The 23,568-nt window shown below is 39.0% G+C and overlaps 1 protein-coding gene across 1 annotated transcript; it reads right to left on the bottom strand.

The window, feature by feature from the left end:
* Positions 1–2,181: 2,181 nt before the first annotated feature.
* Positions 2,182–22,445, bottom strand: pspc1 (paraspeckle component 1). Its single transcript, XM_047355566.1, has 10 exons — positions 21,963–22,445; positions 20,173–20,322; positions 19,931–20,082; positions 18,301–18,396; positions 18,030–18,226; positions 17,874–17,958; positions 17,485–17,590; positions 10,812–10,869; positions 7,309–7,445; positions 2,182–4,729 (listed from the first exon to the last, which is right to left on the bottom strand). The coding sequence occupies exons 1-10, from the start codon at positions 22,347–22,349 to the stop codon at positions 4,556–4,558; spliced, it is 1,542 nt and encodes a 513-aa protein (XP_047211522.1). The 5' UTR covers positions 22,350–22,445; the 3' UTR covers positions 2,182–4,555.
* Between the last annotated feature and the right edge of the window lie 1,123 nt (positions 22,446–23,568).

Raw genomic sequence — 23,568 nt, 5'->3', positions numbered from 1 at the left:
ACCGTCAGTGTTTTTTTGTCACTGCAGAGAAAACGTTAAATGGTTGATGTGGATCCTCTGTTCAGCTTGTTTGGACTGAATATTAATTAAAATGAATGAAAATAAATGTTATTGATTGGAAAATTATTATCACTCTAAAAAAAATAAAGTGAGGGGTAAAAATAGATTTTGACCGGATTTATTTTTTTTAACCCTGACCAATAACAAAAAAGACTAGCGCCACCTCTGCCTTTTCCTGAAACCCACCATCATGTCTTTATTTTTGTCATGCGGAGCTGAAAGTAAAGACACCACCTGGTAAAGTCCCAGTCCTAACTCATGGTGACCCATTTATGTCTTACACGTTCTTGGAGTTGACCAGCTTGGTTTATCCACCTGCTTATTGGGGGCTGACAATGGGTTCTCAATAAGGAAACTGCCCAGATATAAACTCCAATATCTGGGGCGTTTCCTTGATGCAGTTCCAGAATTTCAATTTTTGATCTTTGGGCCACTTCTTCACTTGTCCTAAAAACGCTGCCCCGTCATGTTAGAAAATACACAGAACTTTACCAAATAAGATCAGTTAAAAGAAGTTGCATTTGGAGGATTTTGTAATCCAACACCTTGTTTATGGCAGCGTTCTTGGGCAGAATTGGTAGTAAGTATCAGTGCATTGCATTGAGATGCTTGGCAGTATTTTTTTCCCTCTGATCAAATTATTTTCTAGGTGTTCCAAAAAAAAACAAAAAAAACAATCAGGATACAAAGAAACTAGTTCTGTAACAGTCCAGCAGGATTTAAGTCTTCTTGTTTTTCTTAGCTTGAGGGTCTTTTTTTGCTGCTGTTTTAATCGCAAGCCCTCAGAGTCTTCACCACATGCGCATGCAGATCCACTCTAAACAATTTCTTAAGCTAATAAAGCCCTGTTCTTTTTTAGAGCGATTTGATATCCATTGTATTACTTTGCAAAGTAGTCAGACATCACTCAAATGGCAGCACCAAACCTTGGGCTGTAAAACTTCTGCATCACCTTTGTGTTAAAACGTTTGGCTAGTTTACGACGCACAGAGAACATTTTACAAAACAAAGATAGGAAAGAGAGGAGAGTATTTACCTGTTGTCAAACTATTTGTAAACCTCAGCGACACCATATCAGTCCCAGATCCAGTGAAATCAAGAGCTTGAATGTGCAACCACAGACTAAAGCACAAATAATTAATTACTGTATGTATTCAGCTGAAAAACACAAACACACACAATGCTGTGCAAATTCATCATAATACTTACACAAACCAAGGTGAAAATGCATGGTGCTTTGTTATAAAAGATTTATCCAAAGCGGGATTCACTGTGGTTCTGAAAGGAAGGATATGGTCAGCAACAATAACGTCATGTTTTCTGATGCCAACAGAATGTATCCCACACGATTACACCACCGACAACAGGCTGAACTGGTTCAACAAGGTAGAATGGGTACATGCTTTTGGATTGCACCAATTCCTGACACCACCATCTGATTATTTAAACAAAAATTGAGTCTCATTGTACAAGGCAGCATTTTTCCAACCCGTCATTGTCCAGTTTTAGTGAGATTGTGAATTGTGGCCTACATTTCCTGTTCTAACCTGACAGGAGTGGCACCTGGTGTGCCCATCTGCTTTTGAGGTCCAACATGTGCATTCAGAGACGGTATTTCACATACACTGATCGTAATGAGGATATTTTCTCTTTTCGGGCCATTCCCAACATGTGAAGTCTCTTGAATCCCATTTCTTCCTCATTCTGATGCTCAGTTTGAACTTTAGAAAGTCATCTTCACCATGCCAGATGCAGTGTAATTGCCATGTAATTGGAGTTGTATGTTGAACAGGTGTAGCAGCCGGTGAGTGTAGGTTTTTAATTTTGATCAAGTATGGATAATGGAAAAAATCACAAACTCAATGTAGTACCTCTTATTCTTGTTTAAACAATCTTAAAAGTAGCGATTTTTATAAAGCCTTCTTTCATAAAAAATGGTTCAAAAGAAACATTTAAAATCCCAAATGATCAATATGATCCTAGTCTTGATGAGTATGTACAGTACATCTCTCAGTAGTGTTATAGTTTGAGTAATTTAAAAGTAATATATTTGAGGTATTTTACCAATTGTAGATCTAAAGTGTCCTGTGGTGTATAAAGTTCCAAACAATCAGATAAAGGTGGATGTAACTGGAGGGTATTTATTTTTCATCAGGTTTAGAAAATAAAAAATACAGTTTGTTCAAACAAAAAACATTCAATATTTTTTTTTCACTTGACCTTTAAATATAAGATGCACAAAAGTTAAAGAAACATTTACTTCCTATTACTCTCAGCAAAAGAAGCAATGTAAAAGGGGAAATTAAATCCCAAACTACAAAGAAAAGGAAGATTTCACATACTTATGGAAAATGATCAGGATGTCACCAACATAGATACTTAGTTACCAAAACATTGAAAAAAAGGAAGGAAAAACTATGACTACTTTTGAATCTTTTAATTGCAAGATTTTAACCCACAGGATAAACTCTGAGAAGGTCAAGAAATGGGAAGCATTGCGTTGGATATTTGCAATCACTTTAGGTAACTAAAGCCTGTGACTTCTCAGTGACTGCACATGTGGCTTCTTTCATTCATAATGCAAATATTCTGTTATTTTTGAAAATGTCGACTTGTACAATCCCCATGATAATATCACAATACACAATATTTCTGGTACAAGTGATATTACTATCAACAGTTAAAAGTAATCCCTTATTTTAAAAGATCTATACAAGCCAATGGCAGCACATGTAAAGTTGATCAATAAAAGAAACTTGAACACTCCACATTCAGAACACAAACAAAAAGCACCAAGGCCCCAACTATGCACACTGGTTTCTAAAAACATTTTATTCAGTTTAGAAAATGTTGCTGTCCAAAAACTGGCAAGGAAATTTCACAAAATTGCTCAAATACCCATGCTGCCCACATAGGTGATGGTAAACACTGCAACATACAGAATATTCTGAACACTGCTAGTGATTCTTACGCTTCCAGGTCAATTGACCTCTTTGCCAGTTCATACTCCCATTTTATACCTAGGTGTTGCTAATTCATCCCCATCTCCCTACATTTCACATAGGGGTAGCTGGTGATTTCTCTTTGCAGGTGTTTTTGATCAAATCTGAAAGCAAATAATGCTAAAATCTACAAGTTTTAATTTGAATTAAGTTATTTTTTTAAACTTTTATAAATTATGCGTTCAACTTTCATTGTTAGCAAGCTAAAAACATATTTGACATATCTGTCACGGTAAGAGCTTCTTGGATAAAACTTCATATTAGTCATATCCATCTGAGAATGCGCAAGAAATTAGCAAAAAACTCACCACCACAGGAGTAAGAAGTTTATCTCACGGCAACAAATCTTCATGAAAATTTGTGACAGAATTCAAGGCGAAACATGAACTAAAATGTTCCAGGACATATTCTTTGACAACCCAAAACCTATGGTCCATCTTGAAGTTATTCATTCTTCTTTTGCAATAAAAATCTTTAAACATTATTAATACATTTAATCAGTACAAGCATTTCTGTACTAGAAAGTCCAGACATAACTGGGGAAGTGTGCAGGGACGGACTTGTTCAGGGGGGGGCTTGGAACCCCATGGAAACTGCTTACAATTACAGTTGAATGCCATTTTTATTTCACCCCTAATCAATTGATTGAGGTTCTGATCCCTGTTCAGGCAAGTTGACAACATTATGATCCACCAAAATAACTTGGAAGACATTTATTGAACTCATAAAACCACATTTACTTACAGTAAAGTATGAGTAGATTGTAGAAAATTACTGGTATTCAAAGCATGTATGGAACACCCCTAACTCCAGTATGAATCAACATATGGTCGCTACAAAACTCCCCATGGCAGTCTGCTCTTTTTGTACAACTAAAAAATTGTGTCCAAAATGATCAAAACTGCAAAAGAATAAAATGGCAAAGGGGTGAAATGACCAGCACCCGATTCTTCTGACTTGCCTTTTTTTTTTGACCTTGTCTGGAGTTTCCTGTGTAATCACATGGTCAAAGTTTTCTAGCAGCCGGTTCAAGACAAACATTGGCCAGACTTGGGGGCGAAAAATAGTGAGCATGCCTGAACCAAGCACCTATGTTATTGTTTCGCAAACCTCTATTTGACAGGTGTAGAATAATAAATCAGAAAATTTGAACTTTTAATATTATCTCTTTTGGAAAGCATTTCTCACTCAAAACTATTTGCATATTCACAAAATATCAAAATGCAATAAACATTTTATTTTTCAATATGCCATGTGTTCATACTGATGAAAAGTTTTATTCAGATCAGAAAGAAGAGAAATATACTGCTAAAAACAGGTACAATAAACAACAAACACGGTCTTTCCATCAATCGAAAAATAAGTCAACTAAAGGACAAAAGACATGCGACTCTGTTGTCCAGCAAATTGGAGTCATGATGGTGATGGGTAAACATGGGGTTTTATGTAACACAATAAGAAAAATTGCACTGGCTGCTAATACATGAGAACCTTTAGTATCTGCGGCGCTTGCTATTTGGGCCGTCAAAGACACTCGGAACTGGACTGCCTCTGCCATATCCCGGAGCTGGTCCACCCTGGGGTCCCAATAGCTGCTGTTGTTGCTTTGGGGACTCTACCTCTGATCGACCCCCCATTGATCCACCCTGAGGGTACCGATCATTACGCTGAGGTCAACATTGAGTTCCAGAGGAACAGTTGTAAGTAGGCACAAGAGGTAATGTTGGACGTCATTCATGAGTCCAGTTGATCCACAATTGTGGTGAGGGGATTTAGGAAAGCGAGTTTAAAGTTCAGTCAAGGTTGAGTTTGATCCAATTGTCACCATCCAAACGTAAAAGAAGAAGAAAAAATGAGGTAAACCCGCAGAGAGGGGAGAAAAGAAAAATACGACCATTAGTGAATGAGACTTATTTGCTTCAAAAATTTGAATTCAGTAAAATTGCTTCTACTTTTAAGTCAACAGTGCCTTGCAGCAGTATCAATACCTCAGACATTTTCATGTTACCACCACAATCTTTAGGGTAGGTTTTATCTGTTGTGTTCGATGTAGTGTACAATTGTGAAGGGAAAGGCTGTAATTGTAGCAGAACGTTAGTTTTCTTTTACCAATTTTAAATGTGAAAGTATGCCGTGCCTTTATTTTCAGTACTCCATTACTAAAGTGATAAAAGTGCTATCTGGTTCAATTGTTGTATGAACAAGTGCATAAAAATGTGTTCACGATTTGTGAATCAGGGAAAATAAAAGGAAACATCTCATATCCATTCATTGGAGTTATAAAACTGGTGTTTGACTGCTGTGTTTGAAATCCACAGATACTCTGACCTCAGAGTCGCACCAAATGCTGCTCTTAGATCAGTGCTAGTAGTAGAGTGGCGGCGACAGTTTTCTGTGGAGCTTTAGCCATGCCGGACCACAGAAACAGTGACATTTCTGGGTCCTCTTTTGCCCCTTTTCCACTGGCTCGATTTGGACTTACTCAGCTTTTTTTGTTCCATGCTCCTGAGCAGGTACGACCAGGGCTGAGTAGGGACTACATGTGACGTGAACAGACTGCTGTTCACTGTGGGACCAGGAGAAATCAGAAGGTTTTCACTGAGGTAGTACAGGAAAAAGTCAATAAACCTCAAAAGGGACTACAATAATATTAAGAACCACATTTGCCAGAGCAGGTCAAATATAAATATAATTTTACCATTTATAAAACAACCTTAAGGCTGAAAGAAAAGAAAAAGGACACCATGACAGCTTTCTGAATTACATGCAGGTAGGGGGTGCTGTATTGAATAACGTCCTAAACCACCTGATCACATAAAATCAGCTGTTCAGATGCACAAACATTTCCCCCAAAACACACAAAACAGCGTGTTTGGTTCGGAAATTTATTGAAGCTCTTAAGAGAACCAGCGTGTTCAGGAGGAGGGAAGCAGCCCGTAATCAGACTACTTTCATCGGATCAAACGGGAGGAGCCCGCTGAATCCACATAGCACGAATATCTAATGTCCAACCTTCAACTAACGTCATCGGTCCACAGTTTTATGCTTTAAAGTCCTTGTCCTCGTTATCGCCATGGCTGAGACAAAAGCTTCCTCAGCCCAAACTTGTAACTTCTTCATGCAAACTTTGGAGCTTCACCATCCAGACAGCAGCGTCTCTCCCCTCTGCGGCTGCTGCCAGCCCCCTCACATCAGAACCCCCGAGCTTTATTTTATATATTCTGGCTGGGCTGTGGTCCAGCTAATTCTCCCAGTGGATCATTTTAGACATGAAAAAAACATATATAAGACGTTATTGCATATACAATAATACAAACATTAATAGTATTTAGTTTATGTATTTTTTTTCGTTTCATGCAGATTACTTTAAACACAACTGGTACCGTAAACGAGTAGAGCAAAACTGAGTGGAGCCGCAACGCCTAAATTGAGCCAGTTGAAAAAGGGCATATGTGGGTCTTGGCAGCAGCTTTGTGCTTCTTACACTTCAAATGGCTCTCTACAGCCTTAAACCCCGTAGTGCAAAGCTTAAAAGGTTTCTTGCACAGAATGCACCTAACAAAAAGGCTTGCTACCAAGGCTAATTCAGCAGCTAGTTATCTGCAGCCTCAACCGCCTGGAATCTTTTTTTCACCTAACTTTAAATATTTTATTTATTTAAAATTGCATGGCGGGCCAGACTAAAGGGTTCTAAAGGCCGTATATATGGCCCGGAGGCCATCGGTTCCCCACTCCCGATCTAGAGATTGAAGTCTTTGCACAGTCTCTTTGCAAAACAGCTCAGACTCAGTAAGATCAGATGGAGGGTATCTGAATATCAATTTTTAAGTTTTTCCAAAGATTCCCCAACTAGATTTGGGTCCATTTTTGACTGAGTCATTTCAACAAAAACATGCTTTGATCTAAACCTTTCCATTGTAGCTCAGTCAGTCAAGCATACGGTCTTGGTGGGTTTGCAGTTGGTGCCATACTCTTTACATCTCTTTAGTACAGCGACAAAATGTCAAACAACTTAAGAGCTCTAAACACTTTTGCAAGGCACTGTATAGTTTCTAATACAAAGTCTGTGTTTCTTTACAAGTGGAGTTTTTGAAAACATACCTGACCAAATGTTTGAGAGCTTAACTCAATGCAGAGCTTTTGCTAAAGATTTCCCAACACAATGCAGGGAAATGCTATGCTGTTTTTTGGGCCTGATCGTATTAATGAATAGAGAAGCGTAAGTCAAGGTTTTAAGATACGTTACCATGGCTCCATTCTCTGACATCAAAGGTGTCCCCATATTTGATGCTCCCTCTGGGGTAATGGCTCCTCCCCTTCCACTCACGCCCATCATTTGACCCTGGTTACCAGTGGGCCCTGCAGAGGCCTGGTTAAACCCATCTACACGCAAAACAATGGATTATTGGGTCATCAGTCTGTTTCGTTTAAAACTACTTCATGTATATTTGCAAATTAAAACTAGTATCTGTTACAAATTGATCATGGAACTTAAAAGTTTTGTACAGTGTAAAATTGTGTAATCGATTGTAGGTATTAAATTAGCACTCAAGACATCTTGACCCTATAGGTCAAAATTGGTATGAAAGAAAACATCTTGAACAAAGTATTATTTTATAGCGTACACTATACGGTTTGGTAATTTTTACAGTATTGTAATCATTCTTTACACTTCAACTACATTATGAAACAGTTCCCCAGTTTTAAGTTCATTTCATTTCCTTTTGTTCTCTAAGATAACAATAATATTGTAACCATAATTAGTTTAGACATTTTAGACTTATGTTAGGAAAAAAGCTGGGAAAGGTAAAAAAGAATATAAAAAAAAGTGAAGAGCAGAAGAGTAAATGTTTCTTCAAAATAACACTTGAGGCGATGTGCTGTTGAGCACATGCATACTACATTTAACCTCTGGATTGCACATCACTTCAACCATAAGGGATACAGAAAAGGACAGTTGAAAAAGTTATACAGCGCAATAATGGAATGGGGCATTGAAAAGATCATTAAATTGTAAATATGAAGGCAGTTTTGACATTGGATAAGCAAAAAATGTGCGTTACAGAAGGGAAGGGTTGATGGTTCGATTATGAATTAATCCCAGCAACCTCATTTCTTACTGTAGAATAAGATTCTGAACCATAAAACAACAACTGACTAATAATTAAAAGCAAAAGCGCACTAAACTAGTAACTGCAATCTGTAAAACTGGGGCAAGGTTAATACAACAAGATGAGTAACATCCAAAGAGGACTCTGCACAAATGTATTACCATGATTGGAATATAAAGTATCATACATCTAACCAACACCTAGGATCAATTGAAATACATTTTTTTTCCTACTCTACTCAGTCCAATGCAAAATTATCTCGCCCATGTATGGCAATTCCAGGTCATTATGTCCAGTGACCCGACATGGGAAGATCGTTTCAGCCATTTCAACCCAGGATGGATATCCCATGGCCAAAGGTAAGGGACATTTACAGACAAGATTGATTGCTTTGCTTTTTAGCTCAGATCTTGCTTCAACATGACAGACCAAAGCAGCACCTCCATTACTCCAGATAAAGCTCCTATCTGTCAATACATCTCCTAATGGCAAGAAGATTTGAACTCCTTCACTTAAGACAGATAATGACGACCCAGAGGAAGCAGTCCCCCTTTTTCTATTTAAGAACCATCGCCTCAGACATTAAAGGAAAAGAGGAAACCCAGAAGTTCTCGAACCAGAGACCCTTCTGTCCATGATTACATACTGATTTCCTGTTAACAAACAGCCCAACTGGAATAGGGGACACACTGCAGTGCTAGCGGAGTCCATCAAGCACCGGGAACAAGCTCAACATTGAGCAGAGAACTGGGACACAGTTAAATATTAGAACCACCACCCAGGCGCGACACTGAAGATATGTCAGATGTATGTCAAGATCATGCAACATCTCATCCACTCCTGGCGCCCTGCTACCGGAGAACCTTTTAACTACTTTGGCATGCTCTGCCACAGAGTCCTCAGACTGCTTTCTCTCACATGTTAGGAGATCCTCAAAGCGCTCCTTCCAGGCTCAGAACAGGCCCTGCGCTACATGTCTGGGTAGTCAGACAGTTTGCCAACACTAAGTCTTTCTCCACAGTCTCACTGAATTCATCTCTCGTTTTGAGTTTTAGCTTCTGCATCGCCAGTAGTTGCATTTCTGCTGGCCCCGTTACTTGTCTGCTGCTTCAAGAGTCCCAAAGGACAACCCGCCTCAAAGGCCTCTTTTCTTTAGCATGAGGGCTTCCATAACATTTGGTGTCTACTAAAGGGTCCCTCTGGGGGCCACCGCCACCAGCATGAATGACCTTTAGGCCACAGCTGCATCTGCAATGGCATTCCTGAACTGGGCCCACTTGGATTGCACATTTCCAACCTTTCCCAGAACATGACTATGGGCTCCCATTTGACATCCCCAGTTCATCCACAAAACATATTTCGGTTGATCAGGTCTGTCCGTCAGCCTCCACTGCCACTGGATCCAATTCACCACCAGGGGCAGATCAGTTTACAAGTATTGACCCTCTTTTCTCCTGAGAGTCCGAGACGTAACGCCACAGGCCTGATGAAACGAGGCTTCTCCTTGCACAGACGTCCACACAGCAGAGAGAACGTTCTTCTCAAGACCTTTTCTTTTGTAAGTACAAATGGCAAATTTTTTTTTTTTTTATATAAATCTCAACCAAGCCCTTGACACAAGTCTTGATTTAGACCATCAAAGAGTTAGCATCATTTTACCAGTTTCATGGGACAGAACTGACTCTTCATCTGTGAAACCACAGCATGTTTCTGCACCCAGTCCTAATGCATCAATTAAAGAGGCTGCTAATCTTTTAAATGTACAAACATCAATACTGTTGTATTTAAACAACAAGGCAGCTTATTTTTCTATATTTTGTCAAGCTATCACACCTGCGAAGGTGTGATAGCTTGAGGGTAAAAATAATGTATTGACAGATTAAGTTGTTTTAAACACAGCAAAAGCACAGAAATGGGAGGAAACAAAATGACACATGAAACATTTCCAACAACACATTGTATAAACCTGACACAACCATAGAGTACCACAAGAAATCCATATGAATGAGACAGATATGTTTATAAAGGTGATGTGCAATCCTGGGTTATGTTCTTTTTCAGACCAATCACGGTTCATTTCAATTTCTCCTACTTAAATACATCCCCAGTCCTTCATTCTCCACTTAGCAGAATTGCATACTATTTGTTAATGTACACCTAATTACTCTAAGGCATAACTTATAAAATTAAAAACTGTAATCTTTCCCTACAAACGCCTTTCATTTCAAGGTGTATTTTCTGTTAAATGCAATGACGTCTGATTAGGCTTTTATTTTACCAGAGTTATAAATTCTGCTACTAACTTCTAAAACAGAAATTATGTTAGAGGAAGAGTGATCTGCCAGCAGCTGAGAATGAAAGCTCGGGGACCACAAGGTTTTTAAACTGCATTTTCCACCCCACACACAAGTTATTAGTATATTGTGATATTTGCTTTTTATAATCCACATGTCAAGTAAGTTGCCTTGTCATATTTTGCACTTCTTTGCACTAGTTTCATTAAATAAATAAAAAGGATACTAAAGAGCAATATTAATGCAACAAATGCAGATAGTGTACATTCGTGTTGAATCGACAGCTCCTACTGTGGATCTAAGAAAAACTGAAACATGAAATAGCTACACAATCATGCCCGTACCTCCCATATTACCAGCTCCACGAGGGCCCAGCTCACCCACTCTCATTTCCTGTTCCCTCTGAAAGACGTGAAGAAGAGCCTTGAGAATAAAACTGCTAAAATACAAAGCATTATTGGACAGACTACTGCAAATCAATCTTGGATGTAGCATCTCTTTATGCATAACTGACAACAAATACGTGAAGTACCCTTAAAAGCCTTGAATAATCAAAGGGGTAAAATAAATGTAGAAACTTGAAGGGTATAAATAAACAATTGCCTTCAACACTGACGGAGTGTAATAGTTAATCTAACAATTCTGTAAATATGCAGTTAAAAATATGATTTCATTTCTGTCATCTTCTAGAGTTAATTTAAAAACAAGTTATGTCAAAGCCTGTCCAACAAATAGGAGTTATGCACAAAAATGGCCAACCATTCCTTTAATCAAGTGGACTGTGACAAAACAAAGTGCAGGTAAAAAGTAGAAAATTGTAAATTATATTAAAAAATGACTGACATTTCTATGAGATGAATAAGTACTTTATTCTGGAGCAAAACAGGGCTTGGAACGGGGGGTGGATAACTTTTGTTGGCAACCACAGTGGCAAGATGTTACTTGCAGCTGGTCAGCAGGTTAGTCAACTTCTAAGGAGGGATTTTACTTTGTTCCTTGGCTCCTCCGTTCTTGGTAACTGAATTTTCAGCTCCCTCCACAGGTTTTCTAAAGGGCTCAGGTCTGGAGACAGACCAGGTCGTTTAATGACTTAAATCTGCTGCTTGTTTATTCCCCTTTTAGCAGAAAAACAGAACTAAAGTATAATTCCTCTACCTTTGTGCTAGACTTTGGAGATGGTGCTCTTCAGGTCATACTCAGTCTTGTTACCTTCTCATCAAAATGATGTTCTTGTAAGCGTTTTCAGCCTACCATCTTGTTCCTGACAGCATCTGATAGCTCTTTGGTCCTGCCCATGTTGCCGCAGTAAGAAATGGGTTCTGTCGACAGATGTGCTTTAGACACCTAGCCAGCTCAAGTCAGCAGAACCTGGGAGCCATAATTCTGACTGGGTTTATTTTACTAAATTGTCTAAATCAATTTTTAACTATATCATGTATGTTTCAGGATTTTTATACATACTCTGTCTCTGTACAATCAAATTAAACTAATATGACAGCTAGAGAGTTTATTTTTTCAAACATTATGAAACTTATCAAATTAAATACTTTAAGGAAGCATTTAATTGAAAAAACATATATAACTCGATCAGAAATGCTTCATAACAGTCAAATTGGAAGAAAGTTAAATGTTAACATGTTTATTACAACTTGAGAATGTCTTTTTTTATACTTACCGTACCTAATGCAGTTAACAGTGACCATTTACAGGGGTTGAACAATGAAACTGAAACACCTGGTTTTAGACCACAATAATTTATTAGTATGGTGTAGGGCCTCCTTTTGCAGCCAATACAGCATCAATTCGTCTTGGGAATGACATATACAAGTCCTGCACAGTGGTCAGAGGGATTTTAAGCCATTCTTCTTGCAGGATAGTGGCCAGGTCACTACGTGATACTGGTGGAGGAAAACGTTTCCTGACTCGCTCCTCCAAAACACCCCAAAGTGGCTCAATAATATTTAGATCTGGTGACTGTGCAGGCCATGGGAGATGTTCAACTTCACTTTCATGTTCATCAAACCAATCTTTCACCAGTCTTGCTGTGTGTATTGGTGCATTGTCATCCTGATACACGGCACCGCCTTCAGGATATAATGTTTGAACCATTGGATGCACATGGTCCTCAAGAATGGTTCAGAAGTCCTTGGCAGTGACGTGCCCATCTAGCACAAGTATTGGGCCAAGGGAATGATATGATATGGCAGCCCAAACCATCACTGATCCACCCCCATGCTTCACTCTGGGCATGCAACAGTCTGGGTGGTACACTTCTTTGGGGCTTCTCCACATGGTAACTCTCTCGGATGTGGGGAAAACAGTAAAGGTGGACTCATCAGAGAACAATACATGTTTCACATTGTCCACAGCCCAAGATCTGCGCTCCTTGCACCATTGAAACCGACGTTTGGCATTGGCATGAGTGACCAAAGGTTTGGCTATAGCAGCCCGGCCGTGTATATTGACCCTGTGGAGCTCCAGACGGACACTTCTGGTGGAAACAGGAGAGTTGAGGTGCACATTTAATTCTGCCGTGATTTGGGCAGCCGTGGTTTTATGTTTTTTTGGATACAATCCGGGTTAGCACCCGAACATCCCTTTCAGACAGATTCCTCTTGCGTCCACAGTTAATCCTGTTGGATGTGGTTCGTCCTTCTTGGTGGTATGCTGACATTACCCTGGATACCGTGGCTCTTGATACATCACAAAGACTTGCTGTCTTGGTCACAGATGAGTCAGCAAGACGTGCACCAACAATTTGTCCTCTTTTGAACTCTGGTATGTCACCCATAATGTTGTGTGCATTTCAATATTTTGAGCAAAACTGTGCTCTTACCCTGCTAATTGAACCTTCACATTCTGCTCTTACTGGTGCAATGTGCAATCAATGAAGACTGGCTACCAGGCTGGTCCAATTTAGCCATGAAACCTCCCACACTAAAATGACACGTGTTTCAGTTTCATTGTCCAACCCCTGTATATGCAGCACTAGATGGCAGCAACACCAAAATATACTTTCTGAGTCCAATATATAAATACTGGCATCAGAAAATTGGCCATTTATAAGACCACCTCCAGTTTAAATCATTCTTGCAAAGGACCACTACTCGATAATTCAAATTATGACAAACAACACACTTACTTATTACAGTGACCTAATATTGATTAATCAACACACATACTTGTATTCTACAACTTCAAGTATACAGTAGTTGTATTGTTAATGTACTTCAACATAAACAGAGAAAAGCTGTAGTTAGAGGTAAATAAATGAAGTTAAATCGCACAGAATAACAAATTTACAAACACACCAATAATGCTTTGAGTTGGAAGAACAACTTTGTTATAATAAAACAAAACAATCTAGTAGAGATAACATCAATTAGATAAGAAGGATTTATAATGTTTATTTATCGAGTTTCAGATGTCAAATGCTACAAAACCTAATGTTAGGAATCAGGAGATATGAGCAGATTATTGTTTGCATATAATTGCGGTGTAAAAGAGTCAATAGACAAAAAGCATGAAAAGTTTTCTGGTCAATCATCTGGTCACCACGTATGCCCCCTAGTGGTTGTTCTAGATATGACAGCTGATTGCAAATGAAACATTTAGATCCCCGTCACTGCTCTGCATGTCTACCAAATTAGGTCCGACTTGTACTTCAAGTACTTCAAAGAAAAGAGTGACTTAAAAGTGCTCTAAAGATAAAAGGAAGGAAGGAAAGAAGGGAGGGAGGAAGATAAAAGGAGTTCTGAATTCATCCATCAGAGCTTTACTTGGATATACCCAGAGCAAACACACACAACAAGAACTGGACAGTAGCTCCACTGAAGAAATACCCAGTATTTGAGTACTTTTACTAGAGCATATCTTTGTCATTATCACTTATTTTTGTTTTAACAGTTCAATGTAAGTGTGTTTTTCCCTCCAGCATTTCTATTGCAAATCAGCAGGGTAGAAATCTACCCCAGAAAACCATCCTGGTAAAGAAGCAGATATTTTTTAGATGCACTGAGAAATAAAGGGAGGACATTTCTGATAGTGGGGTGCTACATATTTCTTACTGGTTGAATATTACCATTTTGTTTCAGTCTTCTCCCAGTTCACTGGTTGTCTTTGACAAGTTATATTTTCTGGTAAATTTAGATTATACAACAGTGTAATTTGCGTTTTTGTTTGTAAACACATTGAGGCTAGGCATCTCATGTTCTACATTCAAATAAACAAAAATCAGCTAACCTCAGGGAAAACATTTAAGGAAATAAATGAAGCATGGACGTCCACTTTCAGCATCTGATGGTGGAGGAGTAAGGCTACTGGGTCCTTACAATATTTCATTCGCAGTAACAGAACAATCTGTTTTAGATTTTTTAATGAACATTTATTTTTATGACTAGAACTCCTATTCTCTGTCCCAAACACCTAGGAACTGGGATCATTGTATTTGTTTTAAAATCAGTTCTAGTTACACATTTCCACATAGCTTGGAACAATAAATAGCACTTAGCTTTTAAACCATGATCACTTTGAAACATTCTGAAAATATTGTTGTATTGGTTTGGTTTTGCCCTTTCTAATCGTATTCTGGACTCTGCTGTTGTGGTTGGTGGAGATCTGTGCTCCCAGATCCACTGAAGCTGATAAAAGAAGACCTAAACAACCCAGGTTTTGGACCCCAAGGTGGAAACACACACACAAATGAAAGCCAGGATAAAGTAGGAGAAAATAATGACCCATGTTGCATAGTCAAAACTTGCCTTTCTAATTGTTATGCAGGCAGCAAATGAAAGATGGTTACATATGTATTATTATCATCATCACAAAAACAATGATTTACCAGACCTGAGATCAGTAAGGTTGCCTGAAAACATTCATCTTGGCCACTGATTAGTTTTGATGTCGATTAGTCAAAAACTCTCCAGAAGCAACAATAAGGAGTTGCTGAATTTATGAGTAAACAAACAGTTATAACAGTTACAGCCTTCAAAGGTGCTGTAATAAACATTCATTCTAGAAAAAAATTGAATCAAGCAGTTAATTACTCCAAATTATAATTAGAGTTAATCCACTATTTTGTATTTTAGGCATCAGATGTGCTTATGAGTTTTTTTAGTGATGTATGTAAGCTCCAGGAGCTAAGCTAGAGGATTCCTGCTTTGGAAGATGCTGTACAACCACAACAACTACAATACTATAAAATGCTACACTACAGAAAGCGCTTGGAGATAACTGTTTGTGCTTCCTGTGCAATTTCAATAAAATATTGATTTTTCTCTGGAAAGGAACTGACTTGAAGTAAAAGAAAAAGACAAACTGAATAGGAAATAAACTCTTCTTGATATCTACAGTCAGGACAACACGTATTTGATACAGTGCTAATTTTTCAGCTTTTCCCACTTGCAAAGCATGTAGAAGTCTTTCATTTTCATCATAGGTACTCTAACTGTGAGGGACAAAATCTTAAAAATCCAGAAAATCACATTGTGTGATTTCTAAGTAATTAATAAGCATTTTATTGCATGACATAAGGAATGTCATTGATGCCCCACGAGGTGAGATCTCGCATGGAGCCCCAGACCGAGGAAGATTGACTGTCATCTTGAACTTCTTCTAATTTCTCTGGTCTTGGCCATTGTGGAGAGGTTGGAGCTAGTTTGATTGAGTGTGTGGACAGGTATCTTTTTATACAGATAACGAGTTCAAACAGGTGCAGTTAGTACAGGTAATGAGTGGAGAACAGGAGGGCTTCTTAAAGAACAGGCCTGTGAGAGCCAGGATTCTTACTGGTTGTTAGGTGATCAAATCCTTATGTCATGCAATAAAATGTTAATTACTTAAAAATCATACAATGTGATTTTCTGGATTTTTGTTTTAGATTCTGTCACTCACAGTTGAAGAGAACCTATGATAAAAATGAAAGACTTCTACATGCTTTGCAAGTGGGAAAACTTGCAAAATCAGCAGTGTATCAAATACTTGTTCTCTCCACTATATATCAAAGACGTTACCTGGCAGGTAGGTGCGGCTTTGCTACATTCGATGTAAAACACCTACAAGCTATGTATGTTTAAAAAACTATTAATTACCAGACGTTACACAACATTTCTGGTCGATGCCAATGACAGAAGGTGGGTCACAAAGTTGCAACATCTTTCATCAACGGTATTAGTGAAAAGTCTTATTTTCAAGAACCTTGTTCTAAGAACGCTATTAAAATGTTCAGTTTTTCCTTGTTTTTTAAATTTGCATTGAGTTTACAAAATGTACACTTAAATCATGCAGGCAGCAGTGTCTACAACAAACATAGGTAAGTGAAGTAACTCTTTACTAAGCTTCCTCTGCCATATTATAAAGAATAGGTGGATGCACATTCATACAGTTGGTCGATTTATTTTCTTCCTGGCATGCACTTCATTATAAACAAACATAGACAGCAGCAGTTTAGATGTGTAGAAGAGCCTGGAGCTCCTTTGTGACGTTGTACAACGCTTAAGTAAGGCACACGAATGTACTCTGCGCAATAAACACTTGAAAACTACACAGTTTGATCTGCTGAAAAATCAAAAATATTAACAATGGCTTGAAAGTACAAACTTGTGTATTTTCAAAAGGCGAAGTATAAATACTGTGATGATGTGGGAGGTAGTTTTAAAGTTATCATACTGTAAGAACCTCCTATCAGCCCCGACCCATTAGAGGTATTACAACAGTTTCAACAAAAAGCATCAAAAGCAAATGAACTAAATTGAAAAAGCTGTTTTATTATGTGGTTAAAATATAAAGAGTAGACTGACATTACAATTCGATCATAGTGTTTACATGAAGCGGCCAAATGGAAAAGTATACCTCAAAGGTGTATACCAGCAAAGATCATAAAGCAATTAAAAAAAGAGTGTATCTGAGGTATGTTAAAGTACTACATTGGCTTTTTGTCTGTATAGCGGTCTTGGTTTCATATTTGCACAACTGATGAGAAGCAAACTAAAAACCGTGCAGTAAAACATCTGTACTCACATTTTCATGGTAGTTTGGTATGAACCCATCTGGCTGGCGTCTCAAGTCGTCCTGCTCCCTGTGTCTCATCATCTCCTCCTCTCTCCTCCTTCGCTCCTCCTCATGCCTAATGACAAAGCATTCAGACTAGAAGCTAATCCGATACAAACGACAGACCTCAGTAAAAAGAGACATGAGAATCCCATCACAGACTGATTCTAATCAGGTTCACCTCATAATGCCTCACATCACTAACTGATCTGAGACATTACTAATGAAAAGACTTTCCTTCAACATTAGCTTTGTGCTTTATATTAAATTTAAAAATTATAGTAACAGATGGTAATTCCTTTCTCAAGACCCTTCTTGTGGTCTCCTGGTGGTGGTGTGTTCACAGAGGGGACACACACCTCATCTCTATCTGCTTTCGTCTCTGCAGCTCCTGGTTGCGAAGCTCCTCCAGCCTCCTTAGTTCCTCCTGACGTCTCATTAGATCTGAGGAGAAGGAGGGATATTTTAAGAAGTAACATGGCAGAGAGACAGAACAATGGCCACTGATCTCTTACCTTGTCTCATCAACATGAGCTGGTGCTCATTTTTAGCAGCCTCCAGCTCAGACTCCAGTTTCTCTTTGGCCTCTTTAATGTTTCGGTCGACCTGCTCTCTCTGCTGTTTCTCCATCTCATCCAGAGCTTTCCAGCGAGACGCATATTCGAACTCGAACGTGCCAGGCTGGGCGAAACGGGGCGGCTGTTCCCGCTCCCTGTCACAATAAAAGTAATGTAACTGCCAACAACGCTACACGAACGAATAAAATAAAAAATAAAGTTTGCTTACTTGTAGTACTTTGGAGATTTTTGCAGGATCTTTTCCGGGAGACCCTCTTCTTCATCTAAGTGCTCCATGGGCTCAACAATGGCAGGGCATGGAGTCCTGAGAAAACATAACAGAACAATAAATCCATGGTTGATACATTAGGTGACGTAGTGTTGTTTAGCTTCACAGGTACATCTAAAAAAGTTTGAATATTGTGAAAAAGTTCAAATTTTTTGTCATTTCAAAAAGTGAAATATGGGAAATGGGGAAGACTGCTGACTCGACAAATGTCCAGAAGAAAGTCATTGACACCCTCCACAAGGAGGATAACCCTAACGCACCGATGAACCCTACATGAGGCACTAATATATTGTTCCTTGTATCTAGCCACCCCTGAACCAGAGACAACGTCAAAAGCATCTTACTTGGGCTAAGGAGAAAACAAACTGGACTGCTGCTCACTGGTCCAAAGTCCCCTTTTTAGATGAAATTTAAAGTTTGCATTTCATTTGAACATCAAGGTCCCAGAATCTGGAAGAAAGGTGGCACAGAATCCATAATACTTGAAGTCCAGAGTGAACTTTCCACAGTCAGAGATGGTTTGGGATGCCATGTCATCTGCTGGTTCTGGTGCACTGGGTTTTCGAAGTCCATACTCAACGCAGCCATTTACCAGGAAATGTTAGAGCAGTTCATGCTTCTTTCTGTTGACAAACTTTATGGAGATGATGAATTCATTTTCCAGCAGGACTTGATACCTGCCCACCACAGGTACCATAAGCTGCTTCAGTGACCATGGTGTTACTGGGCTTGTTTGACCAGCAGACTGGCCTGACCTGAACCCCACAGAGAATCTATGGAGTATAGTCAAGAGGAAGATGAGACACCAGACCCAACAATGAAGATGACCTGAAGGCTGCTATCAAAGCAACCTGGGCTTCCAACACCTCAGCAGAACCACAGGCTGATTGACTCCATGTCATGCTGCATTGATGCAGTAAATCATGCAAAAAAAGTCCCAACCAAGCATTGAGTACATGGAAATAGACATAGTTATAAGAAGCCTGACATTTCTGTTTAAAATATAATTTTTTATTGATCTGATGCAATCTTCTAATTTTCTGAGACACTGAATTTTGGATTTTCATTACCTGTAGGTCATAATCATCAAAATTACAACAGATAAAGGCAGCACTAAGTAGGAAGTAAAACTAAATATCTCATTTGTACACCATTACTTTTCAGATAGATTGTGATAAATTAACTATTCAAGCAGCCTACAAGCTCTACATCAACATTTATTATACTGGACTTGGGACACAAATGATGTAGTGTAGGGCTTAGTCTATATCACTAAAATAATACAGAATTATGCAGATAAACAAATAGTAAAAAGGCAGATGACACATGCAGGACGATACAGCCATGTGCATGATTACATTCAGTTCTCTGATATTCTACAAGTTCTGTTGCCATGCTAGTGAAATCACACCAAAATGGGTATATAAAAATACAGCGCAGCACGGGGGTAATAGAGCAGGAGGTACAGTTTGGATTCCTCCCGTCTCCAGACAGTCCTGTTAAACTGGACTATATTGAAGAGTGAACGAAAGATTATTTAGTCTGTTAAACAACATCACACACTCCTTACGTAGTCAGCAGCATTGCTCCCTCGCCGCATCGCTCCAGGGCTTTACGAGCAGACACTTTGTTCTCAAACTCAACGATAGCTCTCCCAGTGGAACGGCCACGGTCATCTGTCACAACAACAGCCCGCTCCACAGGTCCAAACTCAGAAAATGCCTGAGAATACAGAGGTTGTGTTTTTTTTCTTATTAATTAATGTTGCACAAAAATCCCCATTTGAAGTGCTCTGTTTCACCTCCAACTTACCTGTTCCAGGAGTTCATTAGTCACCACTGGCAACAGATTGCGGACTGTGAGTGCAGCTCCATGCGTTGCAAAGCGGACCTTTAGTGGTCTGTTGTTCAAAACTGTGCCGTCCACCTCGACTTTAGCGATCTCTGCCAGTGTTCGGGTTTCCTGCAAAATAAAGGTTGACTAACGTTTCGGGCATCTGGGAAGAAATCCCCAAAAGAGGTCCAGCAAACTAAACAGTTTCACCGTTGGCCTCATGCAACCAAGCCTTTAAATCAACATTTCTAAAGCTGCAACCAGCTGTTTCTAACAGGCTTTTACAGCTCAAAACAAAATATAGTCTATAGAAGTTTTTGGGATTTTTTTTTAAACAAGCAACGAGTTTTTGTTTTCATCAGCAACTTCACTTTGATTGGTGTAGCGCAGGGATGTCAATCGGGGGACGGTATCCTCAAACTTTTAGATGTGTTCCTAGTCCAACACATCTGAATCTATGGTCGAATTTCCTCCTCGGTATGCAGTCGAGTTCTCCAGAATCCTGCTAATGATCTAATTATTAGATTCAGGTGTGTTGAAGAAGAGGCGTATCTAAAGGTTGCAGGACACTGGCCCTCGAGGACTGGAGTTGGACACCTCTGGTGTAGTGCAGCGGTATATGGTTTTACCATTTTCTTTACAAATAACATTCAAAATTGTGTCACATGCAAACTTATATTGAGGCCTCTCTGTCTCAGTACTGTGATGAATAACCTTGCACTGCAATTACAGATGCAAGTCTTTAGCTTTGCAAATTTAGAGATGGAAGTTTCTGCTTATTCTTCTTTGCAAAATAGAACAAACTCAGTCAGGTAGAAAGGAGAGTCCCTATGAAAATCAATTTTCAAGTCATGCCACAGATTCTGAATTGGATTGTGGTGTACGCTATTCTAACACGTAAATATGGTATCATTTAAAGCATCCCATTGTAGCTCTGACTGTATATTTCGGGTTGTTGTGCTGCTTAAAGCTGAAGCTCTGTCTCAAGTCTTTGGCAACCTCTTGGGAGGTTTTCTTCCAGGATTGCCCTGTATATAGCTCTATCTATCTCCCCTTCAAGCCTAGCCGGCTTGCCTGAAGTTTTCCCACAGCATGATTATGCCACCACCATGTTTCACCATAAGGATGATGCGGTTGATTAGCAGTGTCACACTTTTCAATGGCTTGTGAAAAACTGAAAACAGGACTTCTTGTGGTATCCTCTCTCCATGACCTGTATCCTGTGTCCAATGGTCTTTATAATGCTGTTAGTTTAATATTCCCTATCAAACCCCCGAGGCGGGCTCTTAATTACTAACTGGGTGGCTTCTGAAGGCAACTGGTTGCCCTTAATTGTACTTAGGGTTATCAAGGTGTTGTGAATCAGTGCTAGGTAAATAAACTCAAAATCGTGAGTTAAACCAAAGTAGATTGAAATGCCTGCAAAACTTTTCCGATTTTAATATGAAAAAAGAAAACCATGCATCATTTTTCTTACATATTTTACGGGTTTCAAAGTGAGTTGTTTTTAAAACAATGTGTCCTGCTTTTTTGCTTTTATAAATCTTGAATTAGCCCAGCTTTTTATAAGTCTCCACCCCTTGAATGGCAACCATTTATCACGATTATATTATTCCATATTAGATGGCATGGTATAATATACGTATGGTATATTACTATTAAACTCTACTAACCCTGACACGGGATGCTGACAACCCATGTGAAATCTAATTTGAACTAAATAAAAACCAAAGAAAAATTGAAACAGCCAGGTGCAGTTATGAACATACCAAACGAACGAATCCAAACCCCCGCTCCCTGTTGATGAACACATCGCTGATCTTTCCATATTTAGCGAACAGGTTTTTGAACTCCTCCTCTGTGACATCCAGCGGCAGGCTGCCAACAAAGAGACGAGAGCGCTGGGTGAAGGTCTTCTCTCCGGGCTTCCGAAAACTCGCGATGTCCAGAGTCATTTTTGACGAGCCTTCCCCCGTTTCCTCCGCGGCTCCTTCACTTTGGTCGGCCGCGGGGGACCGCTGCTGCTGCGGTGGGGCCGGACTGCCTTTGTTCGCCGGCGTCGGCTCCGACGAGGCCGGGGAGTCCGTCCCTCGCCTCCCCGGTTGAGGAGAGTCAGCACTTAGCATTCTCGCTTGGTGCATATTTCGGTTGGCCATGCAGCTTTTTTTTTGTGTTATATAAATTAAACCAAACTTAATTCAAATATTGCGCTGCAACAACCCTCCTGCGAATTTCAAAGATGGCGACCCTCCTTTTTGTTCTTTGGAGATTTACGGTAGATGGTGCGCAGTAAACGGGTGCTGCTGCCCCCTACAGACCGTGTGTTGAATTCAACATAGAATCGCGATTAGACAACTTCTAATTGATGCATGTTAGAAAAGTCTAATTAAATTTTCAGGGGACTTTTATGTTGTTCACTCAGAAAGGCATAACCTTGAATTTTAAAGCCAAAGTTAAGACCTCCTGCCCCCGTCAATTATTAAATTTAAACTAATAATTCTGATTTCCACTGTCATAATTATGAGGTATTAAGTCATAAACATAAACTGAAAAGATTCAAACTTAGTTTGTTTTAGTCATTTTGACTTTCAAAGAGATAACAATTGTAACATTGTATCTGATAATTATGAGATATTTAGTCATAATTATGATTTTCTAATGTATACACTTTACCTATGATTTCTCTAATTATGAGATTCTAATTAATAATTTTAATTATGAAATTCAAACTCAGACATTTGACCTTCCCAGTCATAATTTTGAATGTCAAAATCATTTTTGAGATTCAGGCCAAAAGTTTTGACTTGTAAAATCATAAATGTCAGATACAAGGATATAAACGTAACACCCGGACTTAAAATTTTTATTTCAAATTCATAATTTTGACATTCAAGGCCTATGGCCCTATATCTTAAATGTATAACATGAAAACATAATTATGACATATCTAAAAAATTGTGTTGAAGGATTTGTGTCAGCCCTATTTACTCTGATACCTCTAAATTAAATCCAGTGAAATCAATTGCATTCAGAAATCACCTCATTATTAAATTTGTATCAATGTGTGTGTAACTCAATCCCTGTATAAATAAAGCTGTTCTATGAAAGCTGCAGAAGTTTGGTAGAGAACAAACTTCATGAAGACCAAGAAAATCATTAGACAAACCAGGGATGGAATAACCCCAAACGTACAACCAGAGCTACAATAGAATGGTTTCAAGTAAAGCATACTCATGAGTTAAAAATCATCTGGTCCAATCTCGGTGGTGGCAGCATCATGCTGTGGGGATTCTTTTCTGTAATTGCAGCAAAGGATGGTTTGACAGAGCGCTGGTTCAAGTGAGGTAAACACAAATGTACACCACATTTTTCAGA

This window comes from Girardinichthys multiradiatus, chromosome 24, assembly GCF_021462225.1.
Source record: "Girardinichthys multiradiatus isolate DD_20200921_A chromosome 24, DD_fGirMul_XY1, whole genome shotgun sequence".
NCBI classification, from domain to species: Eukaryota; Metazoa; Chordata; class Actinopteri; order Cyprinodontiformes; family Goodeidae; genus Girardinichthys; species Girardinichthys multiradiatus.
This window is presented reverse-complemented; position numbering and strand designations above follow the sequence as displayed.

Excerpts from the sequence above, each read along its gene's own strand:
- pspc1 (XM_047355566.1), bottom strand. The coding sequence starts at position 22,349 with ATGGCCAACCGAAATATGCACCAAGCGAGAATGCTAAGTGCTGACTCT. Across the intron at positions 20,083-20,172 it reads CTAATGAACTCCTGGAACAG|GCATTTTCTGAGTTTGGACC; the intron begins GTAAGTTGGAGG and ends CTGTATTCTCAG. Across the intron at positions 4,730-7,308 it reads TGTCAGAGAATGGAGCCATG|CGTAATGATCGGTACCCTCA; the intron begins GTAACGTATCTT and ends TGTTGACCTCAG.